The 24,496-nt window shown below is 46.1% G+C and overlaps 1 protein-coding gene across 9 annotated transcripts in view; it reads left to right on the top strand.

The window, feature by feature from the left end:
• Positions 1-24,496, top strand: part of MEGF11 (multiple EGF like domains 11) — a 261,527-nt gene that overhangs the window by 200,954 nt on the left and 36,077 nt on the right. For all 9 annotated transcript variants that reach the window (XR_009208315.1, XR_009208314.1, XM_040077847.2 and 6 more), the window contains 5 exons: positions 3,037-3,157; positions 4,399-4,562; positions 4,984-5,086; positions 20,041-20,187; positions 22,734-22,868. Coding sequence is in view for 7 of the 9 variants with exons in the window: in XM_040077847.2 (XP_039933781.1) it covers positions 3,037-3,157; positions 4,399-4,562; positions 4,984-5,086; positions 20,041-20,187; positions 22,734-22,868 (670 nt within the window). In the remaining 2 variants the exon portion in view is untranslated. The remainder of the gene's footprint in view (positions 1-3,036; positions 3,158-4,398; positions 4,563-4,983; positions 5,087-20,040; positions 20,188-22,733; positions 22,869-24,496) is intronic.

The raw sequence follows: 24,496 nt of genomic DNA, 5'->3' as shown, positions 1-24,496 counted from the left end.
AGCACAGCTGTTGATTAATTTTACTAAATAGGATAGAAAAAAAAAGTACCATATTGCAAGAGTGAAGATTCCATACACACAATCTGAAATCAGTTTATTAGAATATATAGCTCATTAACAGCTGGATGCATACAACTGCAGCATTTTCCACTCAGGCAGGTGGTGAGAGGGAGGTGGAATTTACATATCTTTGACAGTACCTGAATGCATTTCATTTCAGAGGTCATTCTCCCAAATCAAGTTCAAAATGTTAATAACAAGGTGTGCATTTATAATTAATAAAATCTTAGAGCCAGTGCTACAGTTCAAGTGCATTTTCCTCTTATGTAATTAAGAAGTTAAGTGTATTTGGCAGTTGTCACTCAGAGAGCTCTGAAGGTCTCGCTTGTCAAACCTGGGGATAGAAATCTCATTAAACCGGATATTTTTTTTTTTTCAGTTAAGGTTTGTTTGCACAGTACGTGAGTGGATGGTGGGCAGCCAGGATGCCCAGCTCTGTCAGTCCATAAAGCCAAGCACGTTAAAGTAAATGCCAAAACTCAAAGGCTTGGAACAAACAGCCTGATGTTCAGCTTGTGAGAATCACAGAGGCTTTAGGGTTGGAAGAGACCTCAAAGACCACCAAGTCCAACCATCAGCCAGCACCACCGCTGTGTTCACCACTAAATCTTGTCCTCAAGTGACACATCCACACGTTCTTTAAAGATCTCAGGAATGGCGATTCCACCACTTCCCTGGGCAGCCTGTTCCAATGGTGGACAGCCCTTCCAGTGAAGAAATTTTCCCTAACATCCAATCTAAACCTCCCCTGGTGCAACTTGAGGCCACTTCCTCAGCTTATTGTCCTGTCACTTGTTACCTGAGAGAAGAGACTGACGCCACCTCACTGCGACCCTTTTTCAGTTGTGTCCCTTTTCTTTGGGGTAATCCCAAGTGATTACAGACCACCAGGGGAATCCACTCGGGTTGTGCCTGGTCAGGGAGCACTGCCCCCTCACACTGCTCTGAGGTCACAGAACATCAGCTGAGACACTGGAAGTCCTCCTGCTGCCTCCAGCCCCAGCCCAGGTGATGTTTTAGAGGTGTCAGGATATGGGGATGTGGTTGGACTGGATGATCTTGAAGGTCTCTCCTGACCCTGATGATTCTGTGGGTCTGTGGTTGGTTAATGTGATTCCCAAAGGGAAATTTTAACTCTGCATCACTCTGCTCCCCTTTCCTTTTCAAAGGAACTTTCTTTTCCTTCTGGATCACTAGTTCAAATCCAGATAAGGTCAGTTGTCATAGAAATTATTAGCAGCACCAGCAGTTCTGTGTGGTACATGAAATGAGTTGGGAGTTTCATTCACACAGGATAAGGGTTCCTAAGTGGCACTAATTGGCTGTCTAATTGTCACACACAGGAGCAAGGCAGAGGATTGATTAGGCGTGGAGACTGAATGCCCCTCTGCCAGCCCGGGCTCCTGGAGCTCATTCCATAGGCATGCTGGCAGGGTAATGAGGGGCAGCCTGCTCTGCATTAGCTGCCTGTCAAGGCAGCATCTTTTCCTGCCAGGCCTTATCAGGGGCACTTGTTTTACTCCACCAAGGTCAAAGATAGCATCTTTTACAAACAGTGCCTTCACTCAAAAATCAGAGACTTGCAGGATTTACTTGTGAGCAGTGCATTTTAACCATTTCCTTCCTTTTCCCCCCTGAAGCAAAGTTTTTGGTCTAAAATGGGATGAGTCACAGTGGTGCGAGGCAGAACTGCTCCAGCAAAGCAGATGGGGGGTTGTGGTGCTCAGAAATCTGTTCATATTTCCTGGTGCTGTCTGGGTGTCTGCTGTGTGATATACAGGCTCCTGGAGGTACTTGTCACAGCACAGGGAAGCTGACACAGTGCACATTTCTCTCCTGATAAATGGATCCTCCTATCAAACAGTGAAGCCTCTCACCTGCAAAAATACATTTTGACCAATATCTTTTCCCCCGAGCTACAGGGTCACACTGTGCAATGGAGTTGCTTTTTAACTTGTAGTAGGTTCGCTTTCCCTGGCATAGAACTAAATTATTTAAGTTTGACTCACTGAAGTAGTAAATTTAGGAGCTAATTTGCAATGTGAAAGTCAGGATTACACGCAGAGGAAAAGGAAGCAAAAATACCTTGTATATGTTAATGTGTAGAACCAGCTATGGGACTCAGTAAGTTTACTAAGGCTTAAACCTCAATTAGTGAGGTTAAAGCACAATTGCTTTAAACCTTATTGTGCTCACATTTGAATCCCTTGTTGTATCAGATGAACAGTATTAGTAAGAACTGAGTCTTTCCTTTCAACCACACAAGCTGATCAGTGCATACAGCACACCGGAATGTGGAGTATTCTGTATTCCTGTAAAATATAAACATTCATTCTCCTTTCCCTCCCTTTGCCCACACCTAGAGCAGAAATAGGACAGAGACCACGTTTCTGTGTTCTGCTGTGTGCCTCCTGTCTCTGACGCACACATCACTCCTGTTCTGCCTTCTTCCTAAAGTCACAATCTCATGCAAATTAATTGAAAACAAATGCAGGTACCAGCTAGGCATGAAAAAGGTCTGATGCACCTGCCATGTCGTTTTCCTCTCTGCCAATCTGGGCAAGACGAGCGTGTACGAGATCCTTTCGGTTTTTAACAACCCTATTCTTAGAATATATTTTCCAAGAACCGCAGAGCAATCTCTGCACGGTTTCAGACTGTATATTTTGTGATTAGTGTTTCATAAGTGATGTTTTGCTTAATGATCTAACATCTGCTCTAGGAGGTTTGTTTTTGTAACTTCCCCACCTCCTGCTGAATGAATGCCAGAAACTTGTCCCTTTCCTCCAAGTCAATCAAAGCACTAATTGCATCATAATCATGGGAAGCAGCGGTGACTGCTCGAGTGCCGAAGACTCAGCAATCAACTCCCAGCGCTCTGCTCACTGTTCAGAGAGGGAGAGCTTCCCTGTGCCGAGCTGGGAATTTCCTGCACATCGGATTTCTCCAGCTGACTCTGACTTCTCTGGGTTGCAGGGAGATGACTGCACCATTCCCTGCGTGGCAGGAACCTACGGAACCAACTGCTCCTCGGTTTGTAACTGCAAGAACGATGGCACTTGTTCCCCTGTGGATGGGCTGTGCTACTGCAAAGAAGGTAAACAAAACTCACATTTAACAAGTCCCTGCCATCAATGCCTGTCCCCTTTGAAAGCGGCGCAGCTGTGCAGTCAGGAACTCCGCTATTTTCTTGTGCTCCAAAGTATCCCAGCTCAGGAGGGGCTGCAGTGTAAATTCAGCCTCTGCCCTGAACAGGGGCCGGACTTCTCTGCTCTGCTGCTGAAATGCATCACAGAACTAAATGTGGGGGCAGAGGCACTGCTCCTCTCCAGGAGAAATGCAGAACAATCCCCTGGCTGCTGGGTTTTTGTCCCCTTGCTGCCCTGTTTCTCCCAGATTGCGAAGGCACTGGGCACAGGGGTGAAGGCACTTCCTGCCCTTGTGTCCTGCAGCCCCTGGCACTGGGCTGTGCCTGGCTTTGGTGATCCCCAGCAGCCCTGCCCCAGCTCCTGCCTGCCCATCTCCACCTTGGGCTGGTGTCATCCCAGCTGCCAGCCCTGCCCACTCCCCACACGTGTGTCCATAATTCCCTCCTGGATGTGGTGCTGAGCACATCCAATGGATCCAGTAACTGAGAATTCCATGGATCCAGTAACTAAGAATTCCATGGATCCAGTATCCTGGGAGCTCCTCCTCTGCTCCATGGCACGGTGGCTCTTCTGTTCCCACAAAATCCCAGTGTGAGCTGTGCCTGTATGACATACATAAGCCCTAAAAGAGAAGTGAGGCAAATAACAATAAAATCTGGCATTTCAAACATGAGTTAATGGATCACTGTAGAACCCCATTTAATGAGGGTGTATAAACCATGAGTTACTGCTCAGCTCCATGACACAGAGCTGCAGTGTAATGAAAGTCATTGTGCTCCTGGTAGTTAAGATTTGAGCCTTAATGGCTAGAAATGATGGCCTTGGTCCTTTTTTAGGCGTAATAGCTGCTTTATATTAAATAGCATACTCAAAAAAAAAAAAAAATAAACAGGCAGCATCACATGAAAAGTTCTTGCAGTCCTGTAGGTCAGAAGGTCTCCAGCCTGTCCCAGCAGTTCCCAGAAAGGCATCAGACACCTAAATCTGGTTACAGCCAAGCCAGTGATACCTCCATCTGTGTGCAGAGATGCTGGGATGTGGAGCTGGGAGGTCACAATGAATGGGTCACTCTTTGACCCCGAGTTAATCTTGATTTACACCGAGAAAGAAAGAGCTGCAGCTTGCCAGCTGCCTGTCTTGCTGTTGTCATGAAAAGACCCCAGCTGCTGTTTGTCTCCCGTTTCCTTAGGGTGGCAAGGAGTGGATTGCTCTCTCCCGTGTTCCAGCGGGAGCTGGGGCCTGAACTGTAACCAGACGTGTTCCTGCAGCAATGGAGCGTCCTGCAGGCCGGCCGATGGCTTCTGCCTCTGCTCCCCGGGATGGCAGGGGGACTTCTGTGACCAGCCCTGTCCTGTGAGTGCCAGCAGCAATTCGGGGTGCTCTTACACCCCCTGTAAAGCACAGTCCCCAGAGCTCTGCTGAACAGAGAGCAGGGCAGGATCTCCATTTGTCTGTGATGTCTGAAGGAAATGAAGTGTAAATAACAGATTGGGGTTCTAGCAGTCAACTGGATGTATTATGCTGTGCATTGTATTTTATCAGAGCTATTGCTGTGTTATCTGCATTTCCTTGGATGTCATTTTTTAAAGTGATTCCTCATTTGGTTCTGTATAGAAACATCAGGCAGGCACCGAGTTTCTGTCTTCTCTGTTTGTTAATTTAAAAAATGCGACTCAGCATTAAGAGGGACGTGACAGATGATTTTTGCACATTTCAGAACAAAAAGCTGATCACTGAGAGGCTTTTTTTTTTTTTTTAATTTATATTTCTGAAGGATGGAACATATGGCCTTAATTGCAGCGAGCGTTGTGACTGTAACCACGCGGATGGGTGTGATCCCGTCACCGGCTACTGCTGCTGCCTCGCAGGCTGGACAGGTAAAATCAGCAATTACCTCTGTAAACCTCAGGCTTTGGTTGATTTGGGGGGTTTTGTTGGTTTGTTTTGCTTTGGTGTTCCATCAGTTATAACCCCGGAATTGTGACTGCAGACTTCTAAATAATAGATTGAGACAAGATCAGCTGAACTTGCCCGTATTTAAATGACTCGTGGTGGTGACAATAATTGGCATTCATTAAATTTGTATTCAGATGCGTTGAAGGTGGCTCCAAACCAGATGTTAGCCTTCTGTAAAAGCATCCTCAGGAGGGATGCAGATCATCCATAATCCTGCAGAGTTTTTCTCCTTGAACTGCCCTTTCCACAGGGCTGTAGTTGTGAATCCCGGGACCATCATACCTGGGCATTTCTGGTCAGTCATTACAGCTGCTCCATCGTACAAAACTCAGGTTTTTCCCATTCTCCAATGGTTCTTGTCACAGGGTGGTTGCAGAGAGCAGATTAATGCTGGTTTGACAGAGCTCTTGTGAATACACTGCAACAGAGAGGAATATTCAGTGAAGCTGGAGAGTCCGGGCTGGAGTTCCCAGTACAATTAGACCTGCACTTGACTCCACACTGATATGCTCTTTGCCAGCTTTTGACAGCAGTAGGGGGCAAGTTATTGACCCAACCATTTCACACTTTGCTGCCTAAAATGCTGGTTAATCTCTCTGTGCTCTCTGCTGAGGCCCTGAGTGGAAATAAAGTTGTGTTCCATATACTGCAGAACCACCAGTAGCACCGACAGTCAAAATGCAGTTATATTAACAGCAGGTCATTTGGAAAATTTAATCCTTTTTCAAACAAGTGCTAGTTGGAAGGATGCATGGAGCAAGGCAGGCTGGTCAGGCAGCCAACATTTGGGATACTGTCACCTTTGATTTATGCCTTGAACCAACGCTTGCCTTCTGTTTCTGATGGAGAGGACATCCCACAGCAGCCCAGCTCCCAGGGGCGTGAAGCAAAAGCAGTGAAATTATGCCTAAAACATACAATGGGAATAATCCTTAAATAATTAAATAAAAGATAAAAATACTAAGTTCTACATCTTGTGTACAACAAAGCTGCTTTTCAAAGATACTGGGCAGGTATCCCTGAAAAGAACATTTTACCCCCAAGAAAATCCATTTTATAAGCTCACTTGCATCCCCTCCTTCATTCTCTTGCCTTCCTCACTGCCTGGGCTGCATTTCCCTGTCTCTGAGCCTCCTTGCCATCAATAGATCCATCTATCAGGCTTTAAAACTCTGCTGTTTTCATTATTGATGATCAGCAGAGAAACAGCTGGTGGATTTTCCTGTAGTCACTGTGAGCTTCTCCGAGGGAAAAAAATGGCTTTTAAAAGTACAGTTAATTCGAAGAGAGCTATTTTTATACACCTACTGTAAAAGTTTATTGCACATCTTCTGGATGTAGCATTCCAGAGGAAGCTGCAGGGACTGACCTTTGCAGGCAATGCAAACTGGAGGTGTGGCTTTTTCTCAAAGGCATTTGCAGCAAACACTTTGTGCTTATTCCCATGCCCATCTGGAAATGGGCATCAAATGCAGATACTAATTCACTAAAGGTAAGAATGATTTCTGATGTCCTTCTTTTAATTTCCGTATTGGGCAAGGTAAGTCTGTATTAACCTGGGGGGGATTTGCTGCAGCCGAAGCACTTTGTCCATCATTGTGCTCCTGCAGTTCTGGAATTCTTCTCTTCAGGATCACATTTCAGGGAGGAAAATATTATATCCATGTTTGAAACCAGGCTGGAGTTGAAATGTTGACAGGGCCCTGTAAGGTGGAAATGTTGATAGACAGAACCAACACGTGTTTTGTCAATTCTGTTCCAATGTTTTTTCCACTTGGCTTGGCACCAGACACAAGGATAAATTCTGCTCACACCGGGTTGAAAGTATGTAATTTAAGAAACTCGTCAGCTAGATAATTATGTTTTCATCTTAAGGAGTATGGCATCAGTGAAAGATTAATCTTATCTGCAGTTGTTGTAAACTGGGCCATGATGTGTATTGCAGTGCATTTTATTAATACGAGGGGATAAATTATTCAGGCTGAAATTTTTGCTTTCTGATTTTGGTACTAATTAGGCATGGCCTGAAAAAGATCAGAAAAGTTCAGGACTGTGGAACTTCTGAAGGTTCTCCTGCCCACTCACACCAGACAGAGAATTCACGTGGCTTTCTGATCCTAATAGCCACAAAACTTCATCTGAAACAGCATATTCTATATGTTCATCCCAGACGTGGGACTCCCTCTTGATGTCTGTGTTTTATGTAAAGATCAAGGGGAAGATTGAACCCATTTTCTCCAAAGTGGTTTCAGGATGTTACTGATATAAACCTTCAGGGACTGATGGATGGTAAGAGCATGGAGGAGGACTGGCAAAAGAAGGAAAAAGTCCTGTGCAGAGCAGCAGGCGATGTCAGGATGGCACTCTGCCATCCTTCTATTATGTCATGACTGCCACCCAAGACTGTTATTCAGGACAACGACCTTCTGTGGATACCAGCCTTGGGAAGGTAATTTTTCAGGAGCTGAGTGTCCCTGGCAGATGGGAGGATGATGAAGAGATCCCCACACCCGTACCAGGAGATCACAAAGCTGTGCAAACCAGCTGGGTGCGTAAATAAGCCCAGAGGCCACAGGCTGCTCTCCGGGCCGTGCACATCCCCTTCCCGTCGGGCTCCGCGGGGAATGCACGGAGAATATTCCCACAATTCACAGATTGCACGTGTGCAGCCAGAGGCAGGAGCTGGAGCAGCTCTGGACGTGGCTCTCGTGTAGATGGTGTGTCCTAGAGCAGGCAGGGAAGTGACTGAACCCCAGCATTTGTTTCTATGCAGTTGTCAATTGTGTTTTCAGGCTGGTTGAGAGATATCAACAAATGGTGAGTCCCTACGGCTTTTCTTTCCACATACGTGTTGTCAGGCCTCCCAGCAGGAGCTGATCACTTAGATCCGCGTCTGATGGGCAAAGTCAAGGGTTTGTTCCTTAGATTTGTTGCTCACCTGTACCTGGTGTTACTGTGCAAACCACCCAGCCAAGTACTCGGGCACGTGGTGTCACCAATGGCCTTGGAGATAGCGCAGCAGGAACAGAAGCGTTGGGAAAACGCTCTCATGTGGTAAAATCAAAGGGAAACTTGCTGAAATGTTGGCCAAAATCAGATCTGTGACCCGCTGATGCCGTGCAGAGCTGCATTTCCCCCTGCAGGAAGGAAATGTGGGATGCAGTGATGACACTGAGGGCTCAGCCTTGCACTGGATGGAGCTCTCCAGCTTGGGCACGTGTAACCTCATGTCTACAAACAGAAATGTACCCTGGAAACGCAAACAAGACGTGCTCATATCTAGTGCTGGCTTAAAAAGGGAAAGTCTTGCTCTCAAAAGATCAAATCTTGATTGCTCAGGCTGGTTTTTAAGGATTAATAAGGATCTTTCTCCACCTTTGCTCTGCATTTGAGGTACAGACACGTCTGTGCTTGCAGCTCTGTGTGCACAGGTCCCTTCGAGCTCCATCACACCAGGGATTTGTGGGAGAGGTGTTACTTTAAGTACACTCAGGTTGAAGTGAAAACGCTCAGTGCTAATTACATTTGGTTAATTAGGAGTCCTGCACACACTGAACCCACAGAGGGAATGGAAACACAGAAATGCTGTGTGGTAGAGCAGCTCCTGGAAGCCCTTTGCAAGCAAACAAGTCCTGGTGAAGCAGGATGAGTCTCCTCTCCTGGATGCTCAAGTGCCAGTGACAAGGTTATAAATTTCACTTAGGTTTATTTTAATTACTACGTCACCTGAAAGTGGGCAGGAGAGGACCAGCTGCCCTGGTGGCCTGGCTGGGTGAGCAGGATGAGCGTGCTCCTGTGCCAGGTGTAAAGCTGTGCTCTGGAGGTGACAGCTCCAGCCGAGCCCTGTGGGGATGCAGGATGAACTTCAAACCCCCTCAGCTTGGTCCCACCTCAGGCAGCTGCTGGCAGCGGGTTTTGTACCAGAAATGGCTTCATCACAGATTGCAGCTGGTGAGAACTGTGCAGCCTTTAGCTGCTTCCCTCAGTGATCCCTCAATTAAATTAGAGCTGCTTGCCTGTCCTCTGATTTCTGGAGGTGCTTGATCAGAGCCAGGTAAGACTCCCTGGGAAGACAGACCCAGGTATTGCCCCTCCTGCCCCCAGGACCCAAATCCATCCATTTTCCTTCTCCCAGACTGATGACAGAAGGAAAGCCACAGCCTGGCTGCCTCACGCTGATCTCTGCTGCTCCCTGGGCTGAGCCAATGTGCTCCAGGTTAATTGTGGCAGGGTGTGCTTTGTTCCTTTCAGCTCCCACACTGGGATTAAATGGGGAGTGATCTGCAGGGGGATATATTCCACTCCTCTAAATGCTAAGGTCAGTTAAAATCCTGTTTATCTGGATTCCTTTAATCTGAAATGCTGTCTTATCTGCATCTTGTTCTGCCTTTTTTCTCGTCTGGTGCTCTGGTTTTGCAGAGCTGCCGTGGTGATGGTATCTCAGCTCCCCACCGAGCTGGGGTACCCTGAGGCTTCTCTCAGTATCCAAAGCCAAAGTTTATCCGCTGGATTTTAACATCCCAAAGATGTGGGGGGGAAAATCAGCCCGGCGCTGTAGAGATGAGATGGAAAACATAAAAGTGTGCATCCCATAGTTAATCATAAAAGAAGCCCATATAGATTTTCCTTAATTAATGGGGATGGCAAACACAGGTATCAAACGATGCACTCTGCTGAGGAACATCTTGTCATTTCATGACCTTGGTGCTTCACACCTTGGGGCTTCGTTCCCGGCTCCCGAGAGCAGCGTCCCTCTGTGCTGCTGGGCAGGAAATCAGAACAGAGATTCCGCTGTCCTTCACAGCCCCGAGAACTTTCCCACACTGCAGCCACACACGCCCTGGCTGTGTCCTGCTGTGCAGAGCTGCAGGATTGCCACGGGTGGGCTGGGGAGGGATGGGGTCAGCCCCGGGCACGGAGCGGGAGCTCCGAGGCCAGGGAGCATTTGCAGGCTGGCAGTGCCGCCTGCGCTGTCACTCAGCCCAGGAACATGGCTCTTGCCTCCTGTGGACGCATTAATTCAGGAAAACTGATAAGGCTGTTACTCAAGGGAAGGCCTTTATGAATTTTAAAGCGACAGTGACCACTTTGATGGGGAGCTCTAAGGTATTTTTAACTTCACTTTTCTCTGAGTACTTTGCAAGGAGGTGAAAAATCCTTGAAGGAAAAAAAAAAAAAACCAAACCACCCTTTCCATAAAATGCATTTTGTTTGTACTAATTTGGCTTTTCTTCCCTTGCAGCTGTATCCAATTTATAATCTTAGGGCCAGATCCTGTCCTCAGCTCCACTGGGTTGAAGCCTAAATAATTCCCTGGTCATTAGCAGATCAACCTCACCTGTGTGGTGATAAAACTGGGAGCTGGTTTTCCGTGCCTATTTAAAACCAGAAAAAAAAATAGGATTTGTTTCATGCACTTGCAGCTTTTTAGTTAAAGATCCAGAGTGGTTTAGAATTCACAATGTCATGGGTTGAGGTTTTTTTTCTCCCATCAGATTGTTTCATACCATGGGTTTGTAAGGCAGAGCCTAAAATACCAGGATAGAGCAATAGTAAGTGCCTATTAAACATGCATTTCCTAGATGTCTTATCCCATTATCTACACCAGATTTTGCATTTATCACTTCTGGCAGTCTTATCCCAGATTTTTAAATTAATAATTTATTTCTGTGATTATTCTGTATCCTTACATTAGCTTTAAATGGACAGGAAAGCTAAAAATTTCTAGAGTCAGTCTGAAATGATGCATTTTAGCCTCTCTCCTGGTCTCTGCCTTTCCAGTGTGAAAATCCTTTCCAGATGAAAGGTGTGCTTACTCTCCGGATTCCACAAGTGCCCTTTAGTCTATGAATGTAAGATAAGCTTATTAGAAATTAGCTTTAATTTTTCATTGACTTAATTTCAAGTGAGTTGATAAGATTTTAATGTCAGGCAGTGCTTAAAAATTCTCTCTTTGACAGGAACCTTTAAGGATGGTTCCTGCTGGTACAGGGCAAATTTTCAAAAATATGAATTAGGAAGCTATATCAAAGATTTCATTGATGTCCTGACATTAATTATGCCTGTGTCTTCCTTGGCAGGTACCTGGGGGGGCTCCTGATTTTCATCTGAGCGAGCTTTAGTTGTGTTTGTCCTGTGCCAGATTTTGTATATATTTCACCTTTGGTGAAATCGGTTGGATTTTTGCCACTCCTTCAGTGGGAGTTGGATCAGACCCTCAGACTATAATTAGCAGCTGCAGTAAGGCTACTGCAAAACTTCAGCGTGGATGCAAATCACTGCAGTAACAATCTCATAAACACAGAAGATACACAGGGTCTCTTCATCTTTGTATTTATTTGGGGGTTTAATTTTGCTTAATAAAGGGCAGCTTTTAAATTTCTGAGGGAAGATGGGGCTTGGGTGGCATCCTGGGTGATGCTGATTTAAAGGGCTCTAAAACCACGAGACTTGATGCTAGAGGTACCCAACCCTTTTCCATTTTAATATGGAGACATTCTATATATAAGCCTGGCTGTGTGTACAATAGTCACCTATAAATAAACGTGGGCGAGAAGCGGGGGAAAAATTATTTGTGCACATTTCAGCAGACTAAATCCTGGCTTGTTGGCGTGCTGGGTGTGAAAGGAGGAGAGGGAAGAGCGCTCAGCAAACAGCCTGCAAGCTAAAATGAGGTGTGTGTGCATAGATTTATAGATTTATATAGTGGAGAGAGACTACTTACAAGAGCAGGCAGTGACAGGTCAGGGGGAATGGCTTCACAGTGTCAGAGAGCAGGGTTAGACTGGATGTTAGAAAAAGCAGAAATATTCTTTATACTGCCCTGCCTGCGAGGGTGAGGCCCTGGCACAGAGGAGCTCTGGCTGCTCCTGGATCCCTGGAAGTGTCCCTGGACAGGGCTTGGAGCAGCCTGGGACAGTGGGACCTGTCCCTGCCCCATCTTCAATGTCTCTTCCAGCACAAACCATTCCACAGTTCTGTGATACATTATGTTGTTCGTGAAGGAGTTTGCTGTGAAAAGTGTTTTAAACAGCTTCCTGCCCCTTCCACACCAAGGAAGTGGTGGAATTTCACTATCAGTGACCACACAAGGCTTTGGCTGTGCTCCAGCTCTTCTCAGGTCTCCTTCACTCATGGTTTCGTTCAGGAGCTTGAACATTTCCAGCAGGAAAACAATCCAGGTTTTCCCCGTTACCAGTTCCTCCTGTTTGCCTGCTGATGCTCTGCTTGGATCTTTCCCAGCTTTCTCTTCCCTCCTGGCCTGAAACTCTTCCCAGCATTTGAGAAACAGGCAAGCTCTAAAGATGGAGCAGGGCTGTGCAGGGCTTGACCCCTTTTAGCCCCGTTTCCTGCAGGTCTGCCCTGTCTGCTCAGGGCAACTCCTCTCCTGCAAGGGTGGAGAAAAGCCTGCAGCAAAGGGAACCACATCCTCCTGGATCTCAGCAAACATTTTGACTTGGCTAATTTCTTGTGAGGTACATCTCTTGCCTCCAAAGCTTTTATTGCATAAATTCCCCGCGTTGGGTGATTCATACCTGGAGATTTCTCCAGATAATTGAAAATAGGGGTAGGATTAGAGCTCCACAGAGGTGCATTAGGCTCTAAGTGTATTACTTGCAGAAAAACACTTACATTAATGGGTGCATAAATCGCCCCTGCGCAGATGAGAGAAGGGACGATTTAGAATTTTTCACTGGCTGCGGGGAAGGGCTTCTTCTTCATTATTTAGGGCCAGATCATGGAGCTTTCACTTAGACTGATGGGCTGTTGCACTCAGGAGCTGCCCCTCTGAATCCACTGGTGAATGATGCTCAGCAAGAGAAGGAAGAGCTCCATGACACCAATTTGGGACAAAAAAAATCAGTGAAAAAAAGCATTTGAGACCAGCAGAGAAGTTGATAGATAATGTGAGTGTGGCTGCTGTTTCCTCTGCTGAGTAGTTTCACTATAGAAAAACAAAAATAGCTTATTTGCAGACCAGATGAGCAGCCATCAATTCTTAATGTTTCCATTTAATTTTATGAGAGATCCCTTTATGTTTTCTTCTATCTGCTGCCCTCCCCACACTGATTTTTCTCATTCTTCAGCATTCTTAAATGCTGAGCTGTCAGGAATTGTGCTGTGGTGCTTCAGACTGGCTCTGAGTCAAATACTTCAGGGTTTGCCTCAGATAAGGATAAAGATCCAAAAACGGATAGAAAAGCATCAAGAATTCTTTTTGAACTCCTGTTGGTGCTCTGTGATACCCCTCTGAGCAGCTGAGCCACAGCTTGGACAGTTCTTTCCTGTGTTCTGACTGAGTTGTCTTTTAGAGAATGAAGCAGCAGAAGAGCCTCTGCTTAGGAAAGCACATAGACCTGATCTCAAATAGAATTTAAATAGAATTTAGAGGCACAACAGAAGTGTAACAGCCATGAGAGCATCAGGGAAAGGCAGGAGAATAAGGTTAAAGAAAACTGTGTGGTTATAGAAATCATTATCAGGAATAAATGCAGAAATCAGGGGGCCAGGGCAGCATCCAGGGTCACCTGGGCTGGGTGGGGGATTCTGCCAGAGGGGTCACTGCAGGTGGCACAGAGACCAGCACAGCCCATTCCAGAGGTGACATCCTGAGACACCCCAGACCTGTTCCCACTGCCTTCAACCCCTGCCCACAGCCAGCCCTGCAGCCTCTGGAGGTGTTTGCTCTGCTCTGGGCTCCCTTCAGCAGCCACAAACCTCCCTGGGGTTCATCCTGCCCCAGACTCCAGCCACCAGCACTCCCCATCTCCCTTCAGCAGGTACAAACCTCCCTGGGGTCCATCCTGCCCCAGACTCCAGCCACCAGCACTCCCCATCTCCCTTCAGCAGCTACAAACCTCCCTGGGGTCCATCCTGCCCCAGACTCCAGCCACCAGCACTCCCCATCTCCCTTCAGCAGCCACAAACCTCCCTGGGGTTCATCCTGCCCCAGACTCCAGCCACCAGCACTCCCCATCTCCCTTCAGCAGGTACAAACCTCCCTGGGGTTCATCCTGCCCCAGACTCCAGCCACCAGCACTCCCCATCTCCCTTCAGCAGCCACAAACCTCCCTGGGGTCCATCCTGCCCCAGACTCCAGCCACCAGCACTCCCCATCTCCCTTCAGCAGCCACAAACCTCCCTGGGGTCCATCCTGCCCCAGACTCCAGCCACCAGCCTGACTCACCAAACCTCAGGCCTCCACGGCATCGCCTGCATAAATCCAGTGCCTATTTTTGCATAAAAAGCAGTTCTTTCCAAAGCTATTCAAATGCCAGAAATAAGAGATTATTATGACTTCATGTCATGTTGAAAGACAGGTGGAGGAGAGCACAGTGTTTGTGTTGGATTCAAATGTCTGCTGAAATCATTCCTGTCATTCCTAATTGATGTTGCATCTGTCTTTAGATTGGGACTATTGAGGGAAGAAAAAAAAAAAAAAAGCTGAAGATCTTATTCAGAGAAATAATTACAGTTATACACTGGTAGATATAAAATTAAAGTATGTGGGGGGAAGGGAACTACATCCTATAATTTATCAAATTCCTACATCCCTGAAAAATAATTAGATGCTGGGCACTGCTGTAGAGGCTACTGTCAGGGGGATAGCAGTGGTCAAAACCAGGCCACTGGTTCTCATTTATTCCATCCAGTTTTGCTCTTTTATTGTGTTTGGAGTATTAGTTTCCAGCTATCCAGAGACACAGCACAGAAACAATGGCAGCTTTATTAAGAGCCAGAGACGTAATCCCCAAGCACAAGTGCAATTGCAGGAGCTGGAGAGGGAAAAAAGGGAATTCTGCTTATGTCTGGCTTTCAGGAATTTATCCTCCAAAGTCCTTCAGCGTGATGTAGTTATGGGCAGCACTAGATCTGCGTTACTTTGACAAACTTTCTTAAAGCCACTGAAGATTATTAATGGAAGCAGCCTGTGAAGGAGCTCTTCAGTAGATGGCTCACATCCCAGTTGTATGGCCTGGGGAATTTTTTTCCCTCTTCTTTTACTTGCTCTTTTTCCTGATGCTTAATGATGGATTAATCCATCACAGCTTGATTTGTAAGTTTGAATACAAGGACTGACTTCATCTGATCAAACTTGAAGCTGCTCCATGTAAGACAGACACGGGTTTCTGTCAGCAGCTTTCCTCTGCCAGGGGGCAGGGCTGGATGGGATATCGGGAAGGAATTGTTCCCGGGAGGGTGAAGGCCCTGGCAGAGAAGCTGTGGCTGCCCCTGGACCCCTGGCAGTGCCCAAGGCCAGGTTGGACATTGGGGCTGGGAGCAGCCTGGGACAGGGGGAGGTGTCCCTGCCATGGCTGGGGTGGCACTGGGTGGGATTTAAGGCCCCTTCCCACCCAAACCATTCTGGGACCCTGTGATTCTCCTCCTCTCTCCCTGCTGCTTTCCTTTATCAGGGTTATCTGCAGCTCCACATTGGGAGATCCCTGCCCAAGCAAATGGCTTCCCCCTTGGCAAGTCTGGGCTGAGTTACCCCAGATATTCCCCACATCCCAGACAGCAGCTGGTAGGGAATTGTCCTGGAGGGGCAGGAGTTTGGAGCAGTCTCCCCTGTGGCTGTCCCTCACATCAGTGCACTCACTGCTCTGGTGGGCTCAGTTCAGCCCAGTTTGTGTTTTCCACAGGAATTCAGGCCCTTGGGGCTGGTTTTCCTCCCCACCCTGTGTGCAAAGGAGGTTGGTGTGGGGAAAGGGACTGAAGCCACTCCTGGGACTGTCTCAGTCCCAAAGGGAATCCCACTGGAGAACAGCCAATGTTTACAGAAATCCCCAAATCCCTGCTGGGCCATGGAGAGTTTGTGGCTGCTGTTTCACAGACTGAATTAAAGCCACCGTGGGCTCTGCTCTTACCTGGGCTCTGCCTTGCTGCAAAGCTGCAGATCTTCTGCCCATGTCCAGTGGATGACTCCAATTTTTGAGAAGTTATGTGGATTTCATTTACAATTCACCCCCAGAACATTGTTTAGAAGGGTCTTAGAAGTGTCATTTTATACCAGTGCCTGCAATTGTGAACCACAGCCTCGGGCTTGCAGATAATTCCCTGGTATCCAGGCAATAGAGTTTATGTATAGAACTGCTTCCTGCAGCTTTGAGGACTTCTGATAGTTGTCTTTCTAATTTCTGCTCCGTGCATGTGAAGCCAGGACTTTGTTCATGGATCAGGAATCTGTGGTTGTAACACGAGGTAATACAGAGGTGTGTCAACTTCAGCAGTTTTTGTACTTCTGGAAATTGAAAACTAATTGCTTATCAGAAATGTTCATCAGCAAGTTCCTAAATAAATATTAAAGTTTTGCATTACAGAATCTTGCTGCTTCACTGACTGACTGTGAAGCGGCTGGGAGGGATGGACTCCCCCTTTACACGCTGTCAGGTTAGGGAATTGTAAAATTAAAGTGCTTTTTCCAGCACAATTCCATTGAACTTGCACGTCCAGATGCAATTTTAACTTCTCATTTATATTTGCAATTCAATGCGTGTAGGAGCCTTCAAAAAAGAAGTCTTCCATGAGAATTAACGTAGAGTAATAAAAAGCAATAAAACCTGATTGCGGCACCACCTCGGTTGTCTCCTGGAAAAGTACAAATAAATAAGGGCTGGGATGGGTGGCAGTGGCTTCTGGAAAGTTTCCTTTTCCCCCTTTTCCATGTTGCTACAACAATCAGCTCCACAATGACTCCTTGCCCTCGTTAGGAGAGGGAAGACATCCCTCATCGCTCCGTACCAAAGGAAGGACTTTGCTGCTGCAGGGAGCAGCCCTGGCATTCTGATTCAGGTACCTTCCACAAGAACAGAGGCAGTGTCGTTCTGCCCCAAACTTTGTCAAAAAGAGACGAGAAAATGCTGTTTAATGGTCCCTGTTTATAAATAGCCCGTCCACAGTGACAGGATTGTAATTTTAATGCTGCAATCAGGGGAAAAATGCACAATTTTCTGTGTTCGCGTCTGAATTTCAGTTCAGGGAGCTCACACTGAGGCTCGAGGCTACAAACGATCATACACATGTATTTATAAACACAAACCACATTTATTTCTTAACAATTTATTGTCTGACTTTTTAATTACAGAGCACTGTGGGTACAATACATAAATACACACGCAAAGCACTTGTTTAAGTAATCCAAGGATATATTTGATTTCAAAGGGAGCAGGGAAGACCGTTTAAAATAATTGTTTTTCTTCATTTTACTAATACAAATGTTCCTTGTCTCTTTTCACAGTCCCTTTTTTCCAGATTTATTTACTTGGATATGAAGGAATTGAGCTCGTATTAAGTTTTTACTGTTTTTTAATGTGGTTTTTATCAAGCTGTACAGAATGGCCCATGCCTCTTTATAAATAAAGCTAAGATCGTGTATTACTAGAAATCACATTTCAAACCGTAGTTTTGCCAGACTTGGTTAAGATTTTCTAGGAAGGGACAATATAATTGTGTGATTAATCTTCAGAAAAGGGAAATTTTGGCTCTGCAGTATTTCTTACTGCGTTAACTTCAGAGATTTATAAAACCAACTCGAAACTGCACTGTAAGTGTGTTTATAATGACTTTTAGCTGATTTAATAATCCTCAAAGTTTGGTGGCGGTACAGATCACAGCTCCCCAAATGCAATGCATTACCTCAAGCATCCAGATGAAGTTATCAGAGGTGGAGGAAATGATTGGGATTGTGTTTCTGCAGAGCACCACACTAATCCAAGCCCTGGGCTGCTCTGACCCCATTGTGCAGTGGGACGTGTGCACGGGTGATAGAGAACATCTCAGGGTAAGGATGATAGAGAACATCTCAGTGTGAGGATAATAGAGAACATCTCAGGGTGGGGATGACAGAGAACATCTCAGGGTGAGGATGATAGAGAACATCTCAGGGTTGGAGATGATAGAGAACATCTCAGGTGGGGATGATAGAGAACATCTCAGGGTTGGAGATGATAGAGAACATCTCAGGTGGGGGATGATAGAGAACATCTCAGGTGGGGATGACAGAGAACATCTCAGGGTTGGAGATGATAGAGAACATCTCAGGTGGGGATGACAGAGAACATCTCAGGGTTGGAGATGATAGAGAACATCTCAGGGTGGGGATGATAGAGAACATCTCAGGGTTGGAGATGATAGAGAACATCTCAGGGTTGGAGATGATAGAGAACATCTCAGGGTGGGGATGATAGAGAACATCTCAGTGTGAGGATGACAGAGAACATCTCAGGTGGGGATGACAGAGAACATCTCAGTGTGAGGATGATAGAGAACATCTCAGTGTGAGGATGATAGAGAACATCTCAGGGTGGGGATGATAGAGAACATCTCAGTGTGAGGATGATAGAGAACATCTCAGGGTGGGGATGATAGAGAACATCTCAGTGTGAGGATGATAGAGAACATCTCAGGGTGGGGATGATAGAGAACATCTCAGGTGGGGATGACAGAGAACATCTCAGTGTGAGGATGACAGAGAACATCTCAGGGTGGGGTTGATAGAGAACATCTCAGGGTGGGGTTGATAGAGAACATCTCAGGGTGGGGTTGATAGAGAACATCTCAGGGTGAGGATGATAGAGAACATCTCAGTGTGAGGATGACAGAGAACATCTCAGGTTGGGATGATAGAGAACATCTCAGGTGGGGATGATAGAGAACATCTCAGTGTGAGGATGATAGAGAACATCTCAGGGTGGGATGATAGAGAACATCTCAGTGTGAGGATGATAGAGAACATCTCAGGGTGGGGATGACAGAGAACATCTCAGGGTGGGAAGCCCAGCTGGGGTGTGTGGGTACCCCCCAGTCTCAGGGCCAGGCTCCCACTGGGGTCCTGTTCTCAGGAAAATTTCCAGCCCAGTTTCTGCTCCATTTTTGCCGTGTTATCTGTGCTCCTGCCAGTGCCACTCCCTGCAGCTGGCACTGCTCAATGTCCCTCTTAGCTCCTGAGCCTGCAAACCCATCCAAGGAGCCCTTGATCATGCAAATCACCCTGCTAATTGCAGGTATTGCCTTATCCCAGTGGAGTGAGAGCCTCTCAGACGCGCTGTGCAGGATCAGCTCCTTCAATCACATTTAGATGTGACAAGCCATGGCACAAGGTTGTTTTTAAAAGGCACCAGTTTAAACAAAACCAGTTGAAACCATGCCAGAAGCCTCGTGTTAAGTTTCCTGGCTCTGTGCTCCTTTCAGTGTTTCCAAGCTTTGCTCTTCATAATAATAAATATCAAACAAGCAGTCTGGGAAGCACTGGGAGCTGGATTGGCAGGTCTCAGTCTCCATTTAACATGCAAATGCTCAGCCTGTGCTCACATATGGCCACTTGCTGGATCAGATCTCAGTTCATTCACACACAACTGGGGAGCCCTGGGTGGATGTGGGGTGTGTGCACAAAACACCAGAGCACGGGGGTTTAAGCCAGGAAGGGAACAGAGCACAAAATAGAGCTGAATGTCCTTGTGTTCAAGAATCCAAATACTGAACATGTTTTTGCAAAATCCCGATTTTTCTTTTTATGGCCTTCCAATTCACAACAGGTAAGTAATCAGGCTTCAATCAACTGCCTATTTCCAGACCGGTTATTTGAGCTATTTTGTGACTTTAAAGCAATTCCTGACCTTCATCTCTTGGATGACATGCAGAGTTCCTTTCATGGTGCTGAGGACGGAACAGGCACCCACTAACACCTACAGAATTCACCTCTCTGGCATTTTCTTAATTTTCACTTTATTAAGCAGATAAAAGAGGAGCTGTTTCCTTCCCAGCCTCCCTCGCTGGCTCTGAGGGACTGTGAGGCATCAGTCCAGCCAAGCATTTCTTTGATCAATGAGCTGAGTAAAAGTTGTGGGAAGCCTGACGTGTGGCTTTATGTCCCTAGGCATCCACTGTGACAACATCTGCTCCCAGGGCCGCTGGGGACCCAACTGCTCCATCTCCTGCAGCTGTGAGAACGGGGGATCCTGCTCCCCTGAGGATGGAACCTGTGACTGTGCCCCGGGCTACAGAGGACCCTTGTGCCAGAGAAGTAAGATTGAAAACCAATTGCTTATCCGCAATTTTCCATAGCTGGCAGAAGCAAGGCAAGGGAGAAATGTTTTTATGACACCAGCTGCTTTAGCTCATGACTTCCTAAGGGCAGAGGAGCCTGGAAAATGCTCCTTCAGCAAGAAGGCAAGGCTCTCCTGCACTGAGCCGTGCCTTGTGTATCTTCTGATCTGTACCTGGAGGTCACAGGTGACCTGAAAGGAGGAGCAGCACCTTTACAAACCAGAGCTGGCAGGACACAGGTTTGCAGTGAAGTCAGACCCATTAAACAGAGTCAGCCACCACCCATCACATAATGACAAGTGGATGAGCGCCGGCATCCAAATAACAAAGCAATGTTTTCTTATATGCCAGAAAAGGAAACACAGCAGCCTGAAATAGCTCCTGTTTGATGCTCTGCTGCTACATATTAAAATGCACCAAGCAGATAAAAATCCTCTCATTTGCTTTGTCTGGGAAGCTGCATTTGCCCCATAGGGACCCTAATTCACTACAAACTACACCAGCCATATTCCCAGGTAAACAAGGAGTGGATTTGTCTTTTCTGCTCAGCATTTCTTCTTCTTCTTCTTCTTCTTCTTCTTCTTCTTCTTCTTCTTCTTCTTCTTCTTCTTCTTCTCCTTCTCCCTGTAAGACATTCTGCATGCCCAGTTCATACATCCCCTTTGATTTCACCAGTTACACTTGACACTAGAACATACTCATCTCTAAAAATAATTTGCTGCTGACAGTTTTTATTTAAAGCCATTATAACAGTGACCTCTAGCACTGCTGTAGTTAATGGCCTATAAGCATTTCCATTATAAACCCCCATTTCCAGGTGCTTCAGCATATCTGTGTAGCTGTAAAACCCCTCTCCAAGGCCAAAACGTGGTGCTCAGAGCTTCAGGGAGATGAGGAAGAAAATGTTTTACAAATTCCAAACCTTAAAGAGTGCAAAACTTCCAGAAGTTAATAGTTTCTGACCTTTCTGAGATGAAAAAGCCCCAGCTTAGTTCTATCAGCTGTTGGCACGCAGGCTGCAAGAGCAAACCTTGTGCCCAGTTTGCGGTCAGGCTGCTCCCTGAGGATCTTTGTTTAAGGATAGGATGGGGAGGAATTTTTTTTTCCCCCACTGGGGTGACAGCAGAGGGATCCTGTGGATGTTTCTGCTGTTGCCTCTGTGGGTGTATGGCCTGGGAATTCAGCTTGTTTCCACCTCTTCTGTGGGATTCAGATCAAGAGTGCCTGGTGAACAGGAGGCCTTGCTAAGCTTGTTCTCAAAATCATCCACATTTTTCTCTTAGAAAATCATTTAGCAACAGAATTGAGGCTATACAAGGCAGAGCTGAGGATGATACTGAAGATGATACTCAGCCAAGTTGTTCTGTCTGTGTAATCAGGATTACATGAGACACTGGGATGGTTTAGTGCTCTTAAGCCTGCAGAAATGTCTCCAGGAATGATCCAGGTTGTTTTATAGCTACTGCATCATCAAGCAACCTGTCAGCTAAGCTCCAGCTGGAAATGTGCAGTGGGGTAAGAGCCTGACACCCTCTGAGAACATACAGTCCAAGAGAAAATTCTCATTTGCTGGAAAAATAGAACAGACATGATTTAGTAACCGCTGAGCCAGAACTATAGAACAGAGAATCGCAGGAGTAAAAATAAAAACATATAAAGTTATTTTTACTGTCACTTACTGCAATTTAACATTTCCTTGTGTTATCTATTGCAGTGAGTGTTTGGACAGTGGATGCTTTTTCACTCTACATGCTCTTAAAGCAAAAATCTGCTTTCAGAAGAGATACTGAGCCGTAATCCTGACTCTACACCTGATGTACAAATTCCGTAATAATTTCAATCCAGGTTTTAGGCAAAATAAGCACACAGTTCATTGACAAGTTTACTCAGCTCTCTGGTGTGATTACTGATGCAAGCCAGGTGATTCTGTCTGGTGTTACATAATTACCACTAATAGATTCTGTTCATCACTTGATGGCTGTTGCTCCTGCCATGAAACGTTTAAATGACTGCCCCAGCTTCGCGCAGCATTGCACCAGACAGCTTTTGGCATAGCTGTTTTGACATAAAATATTGTTTCCTAATACACCTTCTCTGATTTCTTGACTCAATTTCCATTTCCTTCTGAGTTTCTGTTGTCTGTGTTTCTTTTCCTACCTATCCTAAGATCTTTGGAAGGTGTGTTGTTAACCATATCTGCAGCGGACTGTGAGGTCTCAAACATCTTGAATTCTTGTTTTGTCAAAGAGTTCAGGTGAGAGAGGCTCAAATGAGTGTCCCAAGAGAGAGAGAGAGGCTGCTGAGAACTCCTCTGTGGTATTAAATAGCCAGTTTTACCTGGAGCCTGCACTTTATTAGACATGGAACAATCCACCAGGCTCCATCATTTCAGCTGTCCACAAAACTGTGGTGGATAAATTAACAAATACTGGTTTGAGATTAAGACAGACGGAGAATTCTGGATCTCTCAGTGATGAGAAAACGTTGGATAACCCGTGACAGCTCGCTTTGTTGTGTTTTCAGTCTGCCCCCCGGGGTTTTACGGCCACCACTGCAGCCAGCCGTGTCCCCAGTGCGTGCACAGCAATGGTCCCTGTCACCACGTGTCCGGACACTGCGACTGCCTGCCCGGATTCTCCGGCCCTCTCTGCAACCAAGGTACCACCCCAGGGCCACCTCCCTTCCTGAGGGAATGCTGCCAGCCCCGTCCCACGGCCCCTGCCTTTTCCCCTTGTTTCAGCAGTTTAGAGCCCAAGGAAATCTTAACTTCAGAGGGAAGATCAAACCGGGCCTCAGTCACCCTCTTGTAAATACAACGCGCTCCCGGTTTCATCAATAAACCAGGTCTGCCACCCTGGCTAGAGATGACTGAAATGAGACACCTCACCCTGGCTAGAGATGACTGAAATGAGACACCTCACCCTGGCTAGAAATGACTGGAATGAGACCTGCTGGAAATTCAGCAGCACCCAATGGCTCCATTTTTCCTGCTGCTCAGCCCGTCCTCAGCTGAGCGTTGAGAGCAGCTTCGTGTGATCTTTGCAGCAGGTACCCGTGGAGGAAAAGGCCAGCTCAGGGGGACAATCCCAAACACCCAGTTGTGCACAAAACCTCACTGACACCGTGCAGGACCTGTCTGGGAATAGCTAAAACTAAATAGCACACGGGCAGGAGACAGGAAAGTTTGCAGTGAGGCAGAGAAGAGAGTTCATTTTCACAGCTGAAGGGGAACTTCAGCTCCCCCAAATGCCCATCACCTTTCTGTACCTTTGAAAGTTCCACACTGAACTCCAGGTTTCATTTTCACCCTGAAAATACCCAGAGAATCACTGAGCCTTCTGCACTCGCACTGCACCGCGTACTGCAGAGGATATTTTCTACACAGGTATTTAAAAGAAGTGATTTGTAGCAGCCACTGTCCCTGTGAAGTCACCATCCCTGCCAAAATTGAATGACACTTTCAATGACCTGCTTTTCAGTAAGTTGGGATTGCAGGCAGCAGTTACCCAAAATCATTAAACATAGATTAAGTATAACCGTGGGATTGATTTTTTTTTTCCTGTGCTGTATAGTCAACTAAACATTCCACCAATTAATTTATTAAAATGAACGTATTTCAGTGAATTTGTCCATTTTATGTGAAACGTTAGCCGGATTTCAAAGCATAAGCAGGTCTAATTATCCTCTTAAGAAAACTATTTTATTTTTGCTCAGATGTTCAGCACTTCTGGTTTTACTTTGAAATGTTGATCTATCCAGCAAATGAATCTTAAAATATTCATGTCCTAATTAAAATCAATTTGTGTTGCAGTTTGTCATAATGAGTTAACATGTAACTTTATTTTCTAGAAAGAAAAATGCTAATTAATTTTCCATTAGACAAACGTGAAATGAAGATTTCACTTTGGAATTTTCATCCCCCCCGTGCCTTTGGCAGCAGGAACATTCTTCCAGCAGCAGTTATGTGCTCACCAGGAGCTGTGTAAGCCCCAAAACCGCACAGGTTGTGCCAAGGATCCCGAGCTGCAAACACCTAAACAGCTGTTTCGTGAATCTCTTTCACAATCACAGAGCGAGCTGGGCTGATAACAACTTGTTATCACTGCTAGAACACACCTGACATCCCACAGGGGCTTTGGGAGTCCCACTTCAGAGCTTTTTGAGCTAATTAACTGCCCAATCTGTGTTGTACAGTCAGGCTGCTGCTGAAGAAAGCAGCGTTAGGCCTCCTTCTACAGCTCTCTCAAAACGATTGAGACATTTAAAAAGTGCTTGGATTTGGATCT

Source organism: Hirundo rustica, chromosome 13, assembly GCF_015227805.2.
Source record: "Hirundo rustica isolate bHirRus1 chromosome 13, bHirRus1.pri.v3, whole genome shotgun sequence".
In the NCBI taxonomy this organism is placed as follows: Eukaryota; Metazoa; Chordata; class Aves; order Passeriformes; family Hirundinidae; genus Hirundo; species Hirundo rustica.
Note: the sequence above shows the minus strand (reverse complement) of the source record. Positions and strands in the feature narration are given on the sequence as shown.